The sequence below is a fragment of the Dendrobates tinctorius genome, unplaced genomic scaffold (assembly GCF_039654945.1).
Source record: "Dendrobates tinctorius isolate UK_male_01 unplaced genomic scaffold, ASM3965494v1 ptg000171l, whole genome shotgun sequence".
Taxonomy (NCBI): Eukaryota; Metazoa; Chordata; class Amphibia; order Anura; family Dendrobatidae; genus Dendrobates; species Dendrobates tinctorius.
In genome coordinates this window covers 12,554,011-12,573,108 of record NW_027361838.1, presented here as the reverse complement: position 1 = coordinate 12,573,108, position 19,098 = coordinate 12,554,011, and the positions used below count along the sequence as shown (strand labels likewise).

The window sequence follows — 19,098 nt, the reverse complement described above, 5'->3', positions numbered from 1 at the left end:
CTCATCCAAGATGGAGTCACGAGCCTCAACGGGGGCCATCTTATTTCCTGTGTTGATCTCTCTTGTTCCTGTCTGCTCTGTATATAAGGATGCTCTGTATGAATACTCATTGCTTGAGTATACTTGTTCTTGGACTTGCTATCAAGCTGGAAGGACTGCTACCTAGCTCGTCTCTTCGTTACCTTGGGATACCCCGCCTGCCTGTGAATCTTGGTCTCATTGTAAAGACTTGTTTCTTCAGGATCAGCTCTGCACCCACCTCCACTTCAAGGACTGTTTCCTGCTAGCAGGCCTGGCCTGCTCTCCAGGTCTCTGGATCTGGCAACTTGGACTTCATACGTCTCCACGGTCTGTACGTTTGCTCACTGCGTTATTATCTTCATCTGCTTTTACCCTGCTGTGTCTTATCTGTAAACCTGCTTGATTCTGATAAATACTACAGAACTGAAAACCTATGAGCTCAGGCCTCTTTTCTGATCCACGTCACTGACCTCCATTACAGAGTATATAAAGTTATAACACATTGGTGGATGGAGCGAGACATGCTGTCCCAGATGTGCTCAATCAGATTCAGGTCTGGGGAACAGGCGGGCCAGTCCATAGCTTCGATGCCTTCATCTTGCAGGAACTGCTGACACACTCCAGACATGAGGTCTGGCATTGTCCTGCATTAGGAGGAACCCAGGGCCAACCATACCAGCATATGGTCTCACAAGGGGTCTGAGGATCTCATCTTGGTACCTAATGGCAGTCAGGCTACCTCTGGCTAGCACATGGAGGGCTGTGTGGCCCTCCAAAGAAATACCACCCCGCACCATTACTCACCCACTGCCAAACTGGTCATGCTGAAGGATGTTGCAGGCAGCAGATCGCTCTGCACGGATTCTCCAGACGCTGTCACGTCTGTCACATATGCGGAGTGTGAACCTGCTCTCATCTGTGAAGAGCACAGGGCGCCAGTGGCAAATTTGCCAATCCTAGTGTTCTCTGGCAAATGCCAAGTGTCCTGCACAGTGTTGGGCTGTGAGCACAACCCCCATATGTGGACGTCAGGTGCTCAGGCCATCCTCATGGAGTCGGTTTCTAACCGTTTATGCAGACACATGCACATTTGTGGCCTGCTAGAGGTCATTTTGCAGGGCTCTGGCAGTGCTCCTCCTGTTCCTCCTTGCACAAAGGCGGAGGTAGTGGTCCTGATGCTGGGTTGTTGCCCTCCTACGGCCCCCTCCACGTCTCCTGGTGTACTAGCCTGTCTCCTGGTAGAGCCTCCATCCTCTGGACACTGCGCTGACAGACACAGCTACCATTCTTGCCACAGCTTGCATTAATGTGCCATCCTGAATAAGCTACACTTCCTGAGCAACTTCTATGGGTTGTAGACACTGCTTCATGCTACTTTACAGTACATCTAAGGATGAGAGCAATGACAAAATGCAAAAGTGACTAAAGCAACAGCCTAAAAGGATGAGAAGAGAGAAATGGTCTGTGGTCCCCAACTGCAGAACCACTACTTTATAGGGGGTGTCTTCCTAATTGACGACCATTTCTACCTGTTGTCAGTTCCTGTCACAGCAGGAAAAATTGATTCACAATTGGTGTTGCTTCATAACTTGATAGGTTGATTTCACAGAAGTTTAATTGACTTGGAGTTATATCGTGTTGTTTACGTGTTCCCTTTTTTTTGAGCAGTGTATATTACCCACTTCATGGTCTACTAAACAGTATCCCCCATTGTACCATCTGGGACAGGAGACAAAAGATAAAGTCTTCCCTTCTCAGCCTGCTTAAAATGGAAGGAGATTAACACTACTATTCTCTGCAAGATTTCAACAAAACTGTTTAGCCAGAAATGGCTGTTCTTATATCATAAAATAACTACAGTATATGATCACGTTTAAGTGCAAGTATAACAAAATTTTACCTGTTTCACACTCCTCTTTGCTTTCTGGGAACACCAGGAGATCCCTAGCGTACACTGGATTACCTGAAGCTTCAAAGAAACGTATGTGTGGTAGAGGCCTTCAAAGAAATATAACAAGCTCTTAATATAAGGACAATACTGATACATCTATATAAAAGTAATCAATGTCAACTTTACATGATCCAAAGTTCTTAACACTTGAAAGAATAAATAATAGTACTGATTACAGAATAATACTTACAGGGAACCTGTGAGCAGAATTTTACCCCTCTATTTATATGCACATTTAACTCTTTCAAAGTCAAGTCCAACAATAACTTTACATGACCAATTCATTCCTCCATTACTGATAAACAATTTGTGAATGAGGCTGTATACTGTATATGAAGCCTGTCACTTCAGCTCTATTCCTTACCCATTTCTGCTTAACTGATGACACCTTTGCCTAAAGTCACACAGCATAGAGACAGTCAAGCAGGAGAAGGAAGCCCTGGGCAAGAAATGGATCTGGAGTGACATAGGCTTAACATCTACAGCCTTATTTGCCTAGCAATTCAAACACTGATTTCCCAGTAACGGAGGAACAGACTGACCATGTTATAGGTATTGATGGATTTAGCTTTGAAAGAACTACATGCACATATAAATTGTTTGGGGTGTGAAATCCAGCCAACAGATTTCCTTCAAAAGTGACTATTCCTTTATTATGCCATTAGGGATATCAATTATTAGCAATTACTTTTAACTCAATTTTATAGTGACAGTTTTGTTCTTTTTAACAAATTCATCAAGTATTACAGCTTAGTGACATTAGGTGAATTGGGCTGTGCTACAAAATTAATTTGCCAAAATCCAGACATTTAACTCAAACCTTAAAAATATTTGTGTTGCAAATTTAACTTTTTATATATCTGTTTTACTAGTCAATGTTAACATCTATCTGACCATACCCCACTAAAGCAGGTCTCAAAAGCGCTGGGTTTTTGGATATGATTTCTTATCTTGTCATTTTGGGAAAATGGCTGAATTTTGTTAAAAAAAAAAAAAATTAAATGTAGAAGACATTTACCTGTTCACGTCAGTTTTTGCATACCTGTTTTATTAGTCCAACTTTACATCCATATATGCCACACCTCACTAAGGTATGCCACCACATTTTACATTATTTTATGCGCACGTACCTAACTAGCATTTTTTTGTATGACCTTGGGTTTTGCTTTTACGGCGTTTGTTGCACAAGAAAAATTAACAAGAAAAAAAAATTGTCCACGTCAGAGCAATCCCAAAGATACCAAACATACATTTTGCTTTTGTATTTAACCCCTTAACGACAGTTACAGCCCATGCCGGCTCTCTGACAGTTGCTGACCATCTTTCCTGGCAGATGACTGTGATAGGCAGCCATCATCAGCCTCTTACAGACGTTCATGGAGCAGATCCAGCGGCTGCTAACCTGTTAAACACCTCTGTCAATCTCTGACAGTGACATTTTGCTCACGCTAGTAATGGAGAGCGTCAGTCTATTTCAAAACATTGTATCTTCCCCAAAACAGTATTAAGAAAACAAACCCTTAACGTATTGAGGTCATTCCATTTCAAGTGAACCAATGCATTTTTCCTACATATTTTTAATTATTTGATATTTTGTTCTGTGGTAATAATGTGTTAGCGAATGCAAAAAAAAATTTATATACTTTACTTTTTTTTGTCTTTGTTTTAATTCATTTTCAAAGTTTTGAAAAAAATAGAATTTCTGTGTTTGATGCCTTTACGTTTCTCTTCATAACTCAGTCCAGAACAAAGATAGAAAAACTGCAGTCACATTCTGAACTGTTAAGGTCTTCACCCGATATGTCACAAGAGCATCTTTGCTAATATTTTACCCATGCTCACACAAGCGTAAAATTTTGAAAATTATTTCTGAAAAAAAACATGCTATAAAATATTTAAAAAATTCACATGTGCCTCCTATGCTCCTAGCCACAATTCAATGTACCAAAATTCAAGTTGGGATCATACTTCAAAAAATGACTAAATAAACAGTGTTAATTTTAAAATCACGAATTCAGATCTGTTCAGCCTGTGGTCTGAAGGTGTAGGCTCTATATTTTCCAAATACAATAAAATAAAATGAAAGTTTTATGACTTATCCTGATCTTAAACCAGGTAGATCATTAGATAAATCCAGAGTAGATACAGTGAAGGGTAGGTTTTTACAAGTTATGAAGTGAGCCGAATTGTACCTGGCAAGAAAGACTGTGTCTATGAAAGTGAACAGTAAGAAAACTCATGTCCAAAAGAGGCTGATTCTTGCCAATTTGAAAGAGACATATGAATTAAAATACCGTAAATAATTTTGCTGACCTGCGATCTAAGAATTGTGTCCTGGCTGGTGGTAATGACACACACTGAGTATGCATATGTATAACACACCAGAACACTAAGCTTATGATTGAAGGATGTAAGCTTAAAGATATTCCGGTTGGCTGAGTCCACCCTTGGCGATTACAAAGTATGTTTCTACAATAATGTGTCCAGAAAAGAGTTCAAACTGTTACCTAAATATCTGCAAAAAATGTCCTCAAGTAATGGCTCACCAAGAAAAAAAAATATACAGAATTGTATAACTTATAAACAGTGGATATCTTGTGACAGATGTACTTTTGACACCGTTTCTAAAAGTGCAGAAGACTTTGTAGAACGTTTTTGTGACCAGCTGATAGTCCTTAAAGGGTTAGTTGAAACCCAAAAGTAAATTTCAGATAATAAATCTTTAAAAGCGAATACTTTTGTAATTTAAGTAATGGTAAAACTTCCTACCAGTTACTCTGTACTAACACCAAAAGAACGAAGTAGAAAGAATCCACCAAAAATAGCTAAAAATAGAAATGGTTTATTAAACAAATTTCACATATAAGGTAAATTTATTGTAGAACAAACATTATAGCACAGAGAGGGAAATATTGAGGAGACATGCAGATACAGCAAGGGGAGGGTGGGATATTGGGAGTAGTTGTCCGGTGGCACTGGCTGATGTGGGATATTAGGGGTAGTAGTCCTCCGGCTGTGATGGGATGATGTGGGATATTAGGGGTAGTTGTCCGGTGGCTCTGGCTGATGGGATGATGTGGGACATTAGGGGTAGTTGTCCGGTGGCTCTGGCTGATGGGATGATGTGGGACATTAAGGGAAGTAGTCCGGTGGCTCTTGCTGATGTGGAATATTAGTGGTAGTAGTCCGGTGGCTCTGGCTGACGGGATCATGTGGGATATTAGGGGTAGTAGTCCGGTGGCTCTGGCTGACAGGATGATGAGAAATATTAGAGTGAGGGTGGCCATGCAGAGTGGGCGGGGCTATGCACTCAGCTATATATATATATATATATATATATATATATATATATATATATATATATATATACACACACACACACATATATATATATATATATTCATTATAATTTGTTTTAACTACCCATAGTTAGTTACTATGCCTGGGAAACGCCGGGCTCTTCAGCTAGTAAAATATAAAAATGTAATTATGATATCTAAGCGCTTACTTCATGATTCAGCTGCTCATTTGTTGCAAAAAAATAGATTTCAATGAAAAAAGTCACATCCCACCAAGTTTGTCTACTTCTCAGAATTCTCTTCTGCACAGCAAAAAAACAGGAGAAACTTTATAAATGTATGCCAGCACAATAAAGATTTGGGAGTGGAAGCTGAATGGCACTTTAGGTTTAAGAGGCCCAGTGAAACGCAACTTGAGCCAGCCCCAGAGGCCATATTCAGACCAAATCTGCCGCCGGCACTCGGATCGGAGCATTCAGCTGCATGTATTTCTATGCAGCTGAGTGCTCCGATTCGAGTGCCGGCGGCAGTGCCGGGTATTGACGTGCGACACTCGTGCAAGTTTCTCGCAAGTCTGACCCTGGCCTTAATTATAGCCTGTGATATGATAAAAAATGTAAAAGCATACAAGCCCAAAATTCAGGCTCTCTTAAAATAAAATAAATATCCTAAGATGTCAGGTAAAAAAAAATTCAAATTTGGATCACTTGAAATGCAGTGACTCATTGACCAAATTTTGAAAACGTTACGGGCCTTGAAAAATGTTAATACAAGCGAAATATACAGCTCTGGCAAAAATTAAGAGACCACCACATCAAAACCCTGTCATGGGCAGCTCATTCTTCAGACCTGAACCCCCAGTGTAAACCTCTGGAATGTAATCAAGAGGATGATGGATAGTCACAAGCCATCAAACGCATTAAAGCTGTGATTAAAAATCATGATTAATCCACAAAATATTGATTCCTGAACTCTCCTGAGTTAAAACATTAGTATTGTTGTTTCTAAATGATTATGAACTTTCTTTGCATTATTTGAGGTCTGAAAGCACTGTTTTTTTTGTAACCATTTCTCTTTTTCAGAAAAAAAAAACCAAAATTCATTGCTTGGAAATTCAGGGACATGTCAGAAGTTTGTAGACTAAAAGAAAAATTTACATTTTACTCAAAAATACATCTATAAAGAGAAAAATCAGACAAACTGAACATTTGAAAGTGGTCTCTTACTTTTTGCCAGAGCTGTATATATTTACAAACGTGCAATTTCTTTTTCACCACTTACCATATTTTTCAGACTATAAGACACACTTTCTTATGGTGGTGCGTCTTATAATGTGGATATACCTTACCGGTACCGTTGCCACAGGCCGCAGACAAGGATGAGGAGGTGTCCGGCGGCGCTGCGGGGGCTCTGCCAACATTTTGTAAAAGGCCAGAGCCCCTGCAGTTTCATGGTTTTTTATGCGGTGGACTCCGGAAAAATGGCCGCCGGGAGGTGGTACATGCGCAGATAGAGATCTCGGCACCAAGATCTCGAGAGATGAGATCTCAGCGCTGAAATCTCATCTCCCGAGATCTCCCGGAGTCCACCACACAGGAAACCACGGAACTGCGGTGGGCTCTGACCTTTCACAAAATGTCAGCAGAGCCCCTCGCAGCACCGGAAACCCCAGCAGCACCGCCGTACACCCCCGGAGCACTGCCGGACACCCGCAGTGCCGAACACCTGCAGCGGCGCACTGCACATAGGACACCACCTCATTACAGCCTGCATCACCCCACTCCTGCCTCCTTCAGCAGTGACCCTGGGACCCCGCTTCACCGAAGACACCACCCCGATAACCAACAGAACGCATGGGCCCGGATGGGATACACCCCCGAGTACTGCAGGAATTAAGCACAGTCATAGATAGACCATTATTTTTAATCTTTAAAGATTCCATAATAACAGGGTAGGTACCACAGGACTGGCGTATAGCAAATGTGGTGCCAATATTCAAAAAGGGGACAAAAACTGAACTTGGAAATTATAGGCCAGTAAGTTTAACCTCAACTGTGGGTAAAATCCTGGAGGGTTTTCTAAGAGATACTACACTGGAGTATCTGGAGAAGAATAACCTCATGACCCAATATCAACATGGGTTTACAAGGGACCGTTCCTGTCAGACTAATCTGATAAGCTTTTATGAAGAGGTAAGTTCAGGACTAGACCAAGGGAATGCAGTGGATGTGGTGTACATGGACTTTTCAAAAGCTTTTGATACGGTGCCACACAAAAGGTTGATACATAAAATGAGAACAATGGGGATAGGGGAAAATATGTGTCGGTGGGTTAAGAGCTGGCTCAGGGAGAGGAAACAAAGGGTGGATATTAATGGAGCACACTCAGACTGGGTCACGGTTAGCAGTGGGGTACCACAGGGGTCAGTTTTGGGCCCGCTTCTTTTTAACATATTTATCAATGACCTTGTAGGGGGCATAGAGAGTAGAATTTCAATATTTGCAGATGACACTAAACTCTGCAGGGTAAACAATACAGAGGAGGACAAATTTATATTACAGGAGGATTTTTGTAAACTAGAAGCTTGGGCTTATAAATGGCAAATGAGCTTTAATGGGGATAAATGTTATGAATGAGTCACCGTAGCAGGCAAAAACAGAAATACTAGCTAAGTCCAGAAAACCAGAGAAGTTGGCAGCTATCGGATTGCAGACCCCTGAACCTATCAACAACAACTAGCAGTAGCCGTGGGGGGTTCCTACGGTGCCCTAGACTCCTCGATCACAGCCGGAGAACTAAATAGCATAAAGACAGAAAGGGAAATCTAAACTGCCCCAGAGCAGACCCCAAAGCAATAGGCATCCCCCAACATATGATGACGGTGAAGCAAGATGAAAAAACACTAACACAGATAGAAAGATAGGCTGAGGAAATGATGGGGCCCAAGCTAACTAAATAGGACAGGATAGAAAGGCTACTGTCTGCAATCCGCGAAAACCCTATCAAAAAATGAGCCAACAGACTGATTGGGAAAAAAGCCCTGAAGACGCTAGGCTTCAAAAAGACTATATCAGTACTCAGGTATTTTTATGAAGACAGAGCAAAAAGACAAAAAGGAATTCAGCTCACCCCCAGCAGGGAATGGCAGAAATCCAGAAAAACAAGGCAAAACAAAACCAAAACACAAATGCAAAAAGCAGAGCAGAAAACTTAGCTTTTGAGGAGCAGGAATCAGACTGGTCTCCTAGAATCCATCAGAGAAATCACCAGCAAGGCAGAAGGGCGTCGGCTGCCTTATATCCAGTCAGCAATTCCAGTCACCCAGTCATCATCTATCTGCTCAGGTGCTTGGTAATCAGCCTCACTACCTTCCTTCACCAGAAGAGGGAGTTCATCAGACCTCAATGGTGAAGGGGAAAATGAACTCACAACAGTACCTCCCCCTTGAGGAGGGGTCACCGAACCATCATCCACGCCACCAGGGCGATCAGGGTGAGCCCGATGAAAGGCACGCACCAATCTTTTGGCATGAATATCAGGCAGAGACCCAGGAATTATTCTCCTGACCATAACCCTTCCACTTAACCAAATACTGGAGTCTCCGTCTAGCCAGACGGGAATCCAGTTTCTTCTCTACCTCATATTCCATGTTACCTTCAACCAATACAGGGTCCGAAGGTGCCACTCCAGGAACTACTGGTTCAACAAACCTCTTCATCAAGGACGTATGAAACACATTATAGATTTTAAATGTGACAAGAAGAGCCAACCGAAAAGAGACCGGATTAATAATCTCCAAAATCTTGTAAGGTCCAATAAATCTAGGCTTAAACTTAGGAGAAGCCACCTTCACAGCGATATTTTTTGATGATAACCAAACCACATCACCCACCTTAAACTGGGGACCAATGGTCCTATGTCGGTTGGAAAACCGCTGGGCCTTTTCCTGGGAGAGAGACAACTTATCCACCACTTGGTCCCAGATCTGGTGCATTCTCTCCACCACAGTGTCAACACCTGGGCAGGCAGAAGGCTCCACCTGCCCTGAAGAAAATCGAGGATGAAACTCAAAGTTACAAAAAAAAGGTGACCTCAAAGTGGCAGAACTAGCTCTATTATATAAAGCAAATTCGGCCAAGGGCAAAAATGAAACCCAATCATCCTGATCAGCGGAAATAAAACATCTCAAATACGACTCCAAGGTCTGGTTTGTTCTCTCCGTCTGCCCATTGGTCTGAGGGTGAAGAGCAGAGGAGAAGGACAACTGAATTCCCAGCTTGGAACAGAAAGTCCTCCAAAATCTAGACACAAACTGAACTCCTCTGTCAGATACAATGTTCTCAGGAATCCCGTGCAAGCGAACCACCTGTTGCAAAAACAGGGGCACCAACTCAGAGGAAGATGGCAACTTAGGGAGTGGTACAAGATGAAACATCTTAGAGAACCTATCACAAATCACCCAAATAACAGTCATTCTCTGAGAGACAGGCATATCAGAGATGAAATTCATTGAAATATGGGTCCATGGCCTCCTGGGGACCGGCAAAGGCATCAACAACCCACTAGAGCGAGAATAAGGTTCAGACCAGGAGCAAGTCCCACAGGACTGCACAAAATTCCTGACATCACGAGACAAGGCGGGCCACCAAAAAGACCGACTCACCAGATCTCTAGTACCAAAAATACCTGGATGACCAGCCAATGCAGAGCAATGAACTTCAGACATCACTCTCTTCTTCCACTGGTCAGGAACATACAACTTTCCACTGGGACAACGCTCAAGTTTGTCCTCCTGGAACTCTTCCAGAGCACGTCTCAAATCGGGCGAGATGGCAGAAAGAACTACCCCTTCACCTAAGATGGTAGCAGGCTTGGTCACCACAGGAGAATCAGCAAAGAAGCTCCTAGAGAGAGCGTCTGCCTTGACATTCTTAGTGCCAGGAAGAAAAGAGACCACAAAATCAAAACGTGTAAAAAACAAGGCCCACCTAGCCTGTCTAGGGTTCAAGCATTTGGCCGACTCCAGGTAAATCAAATTCTTGTGGTCAGTGAGGACCATGACTTGATGTTTAGCTCCCTCCAACCAATGTCTCAACTCCTCAAATGCCCATTTCATGGCTAACAGTTCCCGATTCCCCACATCATAGTTACGTTCAGATGGGGAGAACTTTCGGGAAAAGAAAGCACAGGGCTTCATTTTAGATGTTACAAGATCCTTTTGGGACAAAACAGCTCCTGCACCAATCTCAGAAGCGTCCACGTCTACCTGGAACGGGAGTGAGACATCAAGTTGCCGCAAAACCGGGGCAGAAGTGAATCTTCGCTTCAGCTCCTGAAAGGAAGAAACAGCCTCCGGAGACCAATTCAACACATCAGCACCCTTCTTAGTCAGATCAGTCAATGGCTTGGCAATACTAGAAAATGTTGCTATAAACTTCCGATAAAAATTAGCAAAACCCAAAAACTTCTGGAGGGCCTTCAAAGAAGTGGGCTGAACCCAATCATAAATGGCCTGTACCTTGGCCGGGTCCATTTCAATAGTTGACGGAGACAAAATAAATCCCAAAAATGAAATCCTCTGTACCCCAAAAAGGCATTTCGATCCTTTGACATACAGGGAATTCTCCCTCAAGATCCGGAACACAGTCCGAACATGTTCCACATGAGAATCCCAATCCTTGGAGAAGATCAAAATATCATCCAGATAGATAATCAAAAATTTAACCACAAAGTCTCGGAAAATGTCGTTCATGAAGCACTGGAAGACAGAAGGGGCATTAGTGAGCCCAAAAGGCATCACCAGGTACTCAAAATGTCCCTCCGGAGTATTAAACGCCGTCTTACATTCATCCCTCTGCTTAATGCGGATAAGATTATACGCCCCCCCCCCCTGAGGTCAAGCTTGGTAAACCAGCAAGCACCTTTAAATCTGGAGAATAGATCCAAAATCAGGGGTAACGGATACTGATATTTAATAGTAATTTTGTTGAGGGCACGATAATTAATACAAGGCCTTAATGAACCATCCTTTTTGGCCAAGAAAAAAAAAAACAGCACCTAAGGGTGAAGAGGATGGTCTAATATGACCCTTCTCCAACGCCTCCTTAATATAGGATCGCATAGCCTCGTGCTCGGGTACAGATAAATTGAAGAGCCGACCCTTGGGAAATTTACACCCCGGGCTCAGTTCAATTGCACAGTCATAACTCCTATGAGGAGGCAAAGACGCAGACTCATTCTCACTAAATACATCATAAAAGTCCGCCAAATAGTCAGGAACATCATGCGACTGAGGAGAGGTGGAAAAAACTGGAGCCTCACTAAGGGCACACCGACAACCCCAACTCACCACAGACACAGATTTCCAATCCAAAACTGGATTATGAATTTGCAACCAGGGAAACCCCAGAACAATGGTATCATGCAAATTATGCAACACCAAAAATCTGCAATTTTCTTGATGGTCTGGGGCGACCCGCATACCACCTGGGTCCAAAACTGAGGTTTATTTTTCGCCAAAGGAGTAGCATCAATTCCCCTCAAAGGGATAGGCGTCCGCAGAGGTGTCATAGGAAATCCACAACGTTTAGCAAAATCCAAGTCCATTAGGTTCAGGGCTGCTCCCGAATCCACAAAAGCCTTGGCGGAAAATGTGGACAGGGAGCAGATCAGAGTAATTGCCAGAAGAAACTTAGGTTGAACACCACCCACAGAAAACGTGTGTGCAAAACGTTTATCTCGTTTAGGACAGACAAATAATATGCGAGGCATCTCCACAAAAAAAAAACCAGCTTATTACGCCTTCTGAACTCCTGACGTTGCTCCCTGGACAAAACTATCACATTGCATAGGTTCAGACACTTGTTCAACAGGTGGCAACACCTCTCGTGCAGTCCTGCGTTCACGTAAACGCCGATCAACCTGAATGGCTAATGACATAGAATCGTCAAGACCAGAGGGAACAGGAAATCCCACCATAGTATCTTTTACGGCTTCTGACAAACCCTTCCGAAAGAGAGCTGCCAAGGCATTATCATTCCAGGTAGTAAGGACCGCCCATTTTCGCAATTTTTGACAGTACAATTCTGCAGAATCTCGACCCTGGCTCAATGCCAACAGGGTCTTTTCAGTCTGATCAATAGCATTAGGTTCGTCATACAACAACCCCAAGGCTTGAAAAAATGCGTTCACATTAGTCAGAATAGGATCATCTGTTTTCAAAGAAAACGCCCAATCCTGGGGATCGCCACGCAGCGAAGAGATGACAATTTTAACCTGCTGCGCGGAGATCCCTGACGAGTTAGGCTTCAAGGCAAAAAATAATTTCCAATTATTTTTGAAATTCAAAAATTTAGACCGATCCCCAAAAAACACATCAGGAGTAGGGATCTTTGGTTCAGCAGCATGTGAATGAGCAAGGTAGGCGGAAATTCCCCGCGCTTCCGCAGCGAGCTGCTCCACACGATCAGACAATTGCTTTATCTCCATTGAGAGAAAAAAAAATTCCCCCTACGGCCTCAGAGATATATAGGAAAAAATATACACACTTTTTTTTTTTTTTTTTTTTAATTCTTTCCTGCTATTGAGTACCCTAGGATCTGCGGTATGGCTGGTGATTCTGTTATGAATGAGTCACCGTAGGAGGCAAAAACAGAAATACTAGCTAAGTCCAGAAAACCAGAGAAGTTAGCAGCTATCGGATTGCAGACCCCTGAACCTATCAACAACAACTAGCAGCAGCCGTGGGGGGTTGCTACGGTGCCCTAGACCCCTTGATCACAGCCGGAGAACTAAATAGCCTAAAGACAGAAAGGGAAATCTAAACTGCCCCAGAGCAGACCCCAAAGCAATAGGCAGCCCCCAACATATAATGACGGTGAAGCAAGATGAAAAAATACTAACACAGATAGAAAGATAGGCTGAGCAAATGATGGGGCCCAAGCTAACTAAATAGGACAGGATAGAAAGGCTACTGTCTGCAATCCGCAAAAACCCTATCAAAAAATGAGCCAACAGACTGATTGGGAAAAAAGCCCTGAAGACGCTAGGCTTCAAAAAGACTATATCAGTACTCAGGTATTTTCTGAAGACAGAGCAAAAAGACAAAAAGGAATTCAGCTCACCCCCAGCAGGGAATGGCAGAAATCCAGAAAAACAAGGCAAAACAAAACCAAAACACAAATGCAAAAAGCAGAGCAGAAAACTTAGCTTTTGAGGAGCAGGAATCAGACTGGTCTCTCCTAGAATCCATCAGAGAAATCACCAGCAAGGCAGAAGGGCGTCGGCTGCCTTATATCCAGTCACCCAGTCATCATCTATCTGCTCAGGTGCTTGGTAATCAGCCTCACTACCTTCCTTCACCAGAAGAGGGAGTTCATCAAACCTCAATGGTGAAGGGGAAAATGAACTCACAACAGATAAATGTAAGGTCATGCACTTGGGTAGAACGAATAAGATGTATAATTATGTGCTTAATTGTAAAACACTGGTCAAAACTGTCACTGAAAAAGACCTGGGTGTATGGGTGGACGACAGACTCACATTTAGTGGCCAGTGTTAGGCAGCTGCTGCAAAGGCAAATAAAATAATGGGGTGCATTAAAAGAGGCATAGATGCTCAAGAGGAGAACATAATTTTACCTCTATATAAGTCACTAGTGCGACCACACTTAGAATACTGTGTACAGTTCTGGTCTCCGGTGTATAAGAAAGACATAGCTGAACTGGAGCGGGTGCAGAGAAGAGCGACCAAGGTTATTCGGGAACTAGGGGGCCTGCAATACCAAGACAGGTTATTACACTTGGGGTTATTTAGTTTGGAAAATCGAAGGCTTAGGGGTGATCTTATTACAATGTATAAATATATGCGGGGACAATACAAAGACCTTTCTAATGATCTTTTTACTCTTAGACCTGTGACGGGGACAAGGGGGCATCCTCTACGTCTTGAGGAAAGAGGGTTTTAGCATACTCACAGACGCGGACTCTTTACTGTAAGAGCAGTGAGACTATGGAACTTTCTGCCATATGATGTTGTAATGAGTGATTCTCTAATAAAATTTAAGAAGGGACTGGATGCCTTTCTTGAAAAGTATAATATTACAGGGTATATACACTAGTTTCCTTACTATTGCGTTGATCCAGGGAGCTAGTCTGATTGCCGTATGTGGAGTCGGGAAGGAATTTTTTTCCCCAATGTGAAGCTTACTGTTTGCCACATGGTTTTTTTTTGCCTTCCTCTGGATCAACATGTTACGGCACGTTAGGATAGGATATGGGTTGAACTAGATGGACTTAAAGTCTTCCTTCAACCTTAATAACTATGTTACTATGATACTATGTATTATAAGAAGCACCACCATTTTATAAAAAAAAAAAAAAAATCCATATTTTTCTCCTCAAAATTTGGGGTGAGTCTTAAAATCCGGAATGTCTTATAATCCAAAAAATACGGTATGTACATTTTTTATTGTTTTATTTTGAATGGGGCGAATGGGGGCGAATTAAACTTTTATATATTTTTTTAACCCCTTTCCGACATCGGGCATAGATGCACGCCGATGTCGGACTCCCACCTTTTGATATGGGCTCACCGCTGGAGCCCACATCTTTTAAAAAATTCTTGACAGCGGCATTTAACATGCGCTTTCGGCAATCGCGCCGGTAACCCCTGTCACGTGATCGCGGGTCACCGATGGGCTGGCATGACAACCAGAGGTCTACTGCAGACCTCTATGGTTGTCATAGCCAGATTGCTATGAATAGCAAGTGAGCATTTCTGCTGCATACAGGCGATCTGATCATCGCCTGTATGTTGCAGAGCTGATCGGACAAGTGCAGCTTCTAGTCTCCCATGGAAACTATTGAAACATGCAAAAAGTAAAAAAAAAAATATATTTTTAAAATTTAAAAAAAAAAAAAAATATATATAAAAGCTCAAATACCCCCCTTTGGCCCCATTCAAAATAAAACAATAAAAAAAATCAAACATACACATATTTGATATTGCCGGGTTCAGAATCGCCCGATCTATCAATATAAAAAATAATTAACCCCATCACAAAATGGCGTAACAATAATTAAAAACACCAGAATTACCCTTTTTGGTCGCTGAAACATTTCATTAAAATGAAGTAACAGACTATCAAAAGATTGCATCTACACCAAAATGGTATCCTTAAAAACACCAGCTCGGGGCAAAAAAAAAAAAAAAAGCCCTCACCCTATCCAAGATCACAAAAAATGGAGACTTAAATAAAAAAGAACCTAGACATGTTTGGTATCTATGAACTTGTAATGACCTGGAAAATCATAATTGCAAGCCAGTTTTGGCATTTAGTGACCCTCCCACCCGCAAAAAAAGTGTGAAATTGCCCTTTTTTGCAATTTCGCCACACTTGGAATTTTTCCCGTTTTCCAGAACACAACATGGTAAAACTGATGGTGTCGCTGAAAAGAACAACTCGTCCCACAAAAAACAAGCCGCCACATGGCCATTTTGACAACAAAATTACCTCTGGTATACCTCTACGCACGGTTGTTAGGGGCACATGTCAGGTGATAAAATCAGCTGATATGTGCTAGAAAATTTGAAAATATGAGGGCTCAGTGCCAGAGCCTGCATGGAGCGCAGGGACACGACCTCTAACATATATACACGTCAAAGGTCGTTAAGGAGTCTAAGGGAACCTGTCACCAGAAAAGTATTAAGTTACGTACCAGTAACGGCATTATTCGGAAGCCCATGACAGCACCACGAGAGAGGGGATCCGCCCTTCAGGAACAGGAAACCTACAGATACAAAAGCGCGGCACCTCTCCCACGCATCAGTTGGATTACAGAGCTTGAGAGGCTACCATGGTTAATACACAGCATATAATATATACAACCTATCTATCTTATTTACCAAAAAAATTTTCTATACCATCTCCCACATAAGGTAATTTCGTGAACAATCTTCCAAAGGAGTGCACCGCTATATGTGAACAAGAGAGGGAACTAAGGGTGCTGTCATGGGCTTCCGAAAAATACCGTTACGGTACGTAACTTAATACTTTATTCGGACTCCCATGACAGCTCCACGAGAGAATTAGAGATGTAAAACTAATTTAGGGAGGGACTACAGCCTGCAGCACCCTTAGCCCAAAGGTGAGATCTGAGGAGGCACCCATGTCTAACCGATAGTGGTTAAAAAAGGTGGAAGGAGATGACCAGGTGGCCGCCTTACATATCTGATCAATTGACACTCCCGATCTCTCTGCCCAAGATGATGCCATGGCACGAGTGGAGTGCGCCCTCAAATTCTGTGGAGCCGGACAGCCACCTGCTGTGTAGGCAAGAGAGATAGCCTCCCTAATCCACCTTGCTAACGTGCCTTTTGATACTCTACATCCTTTCCTGGGACCTTGGAAGGATAGGAATAATGCATTCTCCTTCTTCCAAGGATCCGTGGCTGATAAATATTTAAGTAAGCATCTCGGATTAGGGAGGAAAGAAGGCAGAACTATCTCTTGTGTCCTATTAAAGTGTGATGCTACTTTGGGAAGGTATGCCGGGTCCGGGCTTAGGATTACTCTATCCTGTAAGAACCCAGTGTAAGGGGGCAATCTGGAAAGTGCCTGTATCTCTTATTCTACGTACGGATGTTATCGCTACCAGAAAGGCTGCTTTAAGTGATATAACTTTTAATGAGGCTGAATCTAGAGGTTCAAATGGTCCTTCTGTCATGGCTGTAAGGACTAAATTTAAGTCCCAAGGTACACATCTGTCTTTGTGTATGGGTCTCTATCTAGACGCTGCCTTGATGAACCTCGCTACCCAATAGTTATTGGCAATATCACATGCACACAGGGCCCCTAAGGCTGAAACCTGTACTTTTTAATGTTCTTGTGGAGAGACCCAATTCGAGACCCCTCTGGAGAAATTCCAGAATTTGTTTCGTGGGAATTCCGCCCCTGACATCAAACTGAAACGTGGACAGGAATCGCCTCCAGGTTCTAGCATAAATATTTGTGGTAGTTTGTTTTCTGCTTTTCAGGAGGGTATCAATTAAATTTTTGGAGGACCCTCTATCCTTTAATAGTGTCCTCTCAAATACCACGCCGTCAAATGGAGTCTCGCTACCTGTGGGTGGCTGACTGGCCCCTGGTAGAGGAGATCCGGAAAGTTCGGCAGTACCCAGGGATCGCATACAGACATGGTCCTTAACCAGGCGAACCAGGTCCTCCTGGGCCATAAGGGGGCAATTAATATGACCCTTGCCCGATCTTCCCTGATCTTCCTTACTACCAGAGGTAGGAGATTTAATGGCGGAAAGGCATATGCTAGAGAGAAGTCCCATCTTATCAGGAGGGCATCCACTGCCAGTGGATTTTCCCTGGGATTCAGAGAGTAGAACGATTTTTCTTTCCTGTTTTCTCTGGTGGCAAAGAGGTCTACCTCCGGCTGACCCCACTTGCGGACAATCTGGTGGTAAATATCCATGTTTAAAGCCCATTCTCCTTGCTTTAGGGCCCTGTGGCTTAGAAAGTATGCCTTCATGTTGTCTTTTCCCCTGATGAGGAGTGCAGTTAAAGATCGAAAATTTTTCTCGGCTATCTGAAGGAGACGTTCCGTTATCCGCATCAGGGCGTCGGAGCGAGTTCCACCTTGGTGGTTGACATAGGCTACTGCTACCTGGTTGTCCGAGAGTATCCTCACATGATGGCCCTGTAGGTACATAATGAGTTTTTTGACTGCCAACTCAATCGCCAATAGCTCCCTCTGGTTAGATGAGGTCTCAGCATCGGAGTCCCAATGTCCCTGTACCACTATGTCCCCCATATGGGCCCCCCAACCAAAAGGACTAGCGTCTGTGGTTATTATGCGGGTTATCTGCGTCACCCAGGGCACCCCCGAGGCTAAGTTTCCGTCATCGAGCCACCACCTAAGAGATGTAAGAGACCAGGGGCTTAGCAATACTTGACCCTGTAAGGAGCCCTCTAAGGCCCTGCTATTAACCAGGACGTCTTTCTGAAGGGCCCTAGTGTGGAATTGTGCCCACTTGACTGCTGGGATACAAGAGGTTAGAGAGCCTAACAGAGACATGGCCTGCCTGAGGGTCATGGAGGGTTTATCAATTGCCCGAAGAACCTGCTGCTGTATCTGTTATAATTTATCTAATGGTAACAGACACTGCTGAGTTTCTGAATTTAACAGCAAGCCTAGAAACTTCTGGACCCTTAAGGGCTGAAATCGTGATTTCTCGTAATTTATTATCCATCCGAGGTTTTCTAATCTGGACTTAGCTTTCTCTATCTGGGATAGACAATGGCCCACCGAATTTCCCACAATCAAAAAATCATCTAAGTATGGGACAAATAAGATGTCAACTTCCCGTAAATGAGCCATAACTTAGGCCACTATTTTTGTAAATACCCGGGGCGCTGCTGAGAGACCAAAGGGAAGGGCTCTATACTGATAATGACGGACTATACCGTCTATTGAAACCACCACTCTCAGGAACTGCTGGAAATATGCCTGGATAGGTACATGATAGTATGTGTCTTTCAAGTCCACGACTGCCATAAAACACCCTTCAAACAGCATTTTTATTGTTGAATTGATGGATTCCATTTTAAAGTTGTGATTAACCAAAAACTCATTAAGGAAACGTAAATTAATAATCGTTCTAAATGTTTTATCCGGTTTTTGGATTAGGAATAAGGGAGAGTAGAAACCTCTACCTCTCTCAGATTCCGGAACCTCTATCAGGACGTTTTTCTGGCACAGGCTCAAGACCTCCGCTTCTAAAGCAGCTTGTTCGAGGGGTGAAGATCTTAAGGGAGTT

At 43.0% G+C, this 19,098-nt stretch overlaps 1 protein-coding gene across 3 annotated transcripts in view; it reads right to left on the bottom strand.

The window, feature by feature from the left end:
- The window catches only part of SMCHD1 (structural maintenance of chromosomes flexible hinge domain containing 1), a 636,391-nt gene that overhangs the window by 54,257 nt on the left and 563,036 nt on the right, over positions 1-19,098 (bottom strand). For all 3 annotated transcript variants that reach the window (XM_073550884.1, XM_073550885.1, XM_073550886.1), the window contains one exon: positions 1,922-2,019. In XM_073550884.1, the coding sequence (XP_073406985.1) occupies positions 1,922-2,019 (98 nt within the window). The remainder of the gene's footprint in view (positions 1-1,921; positions 2,020-19,098) is intronic.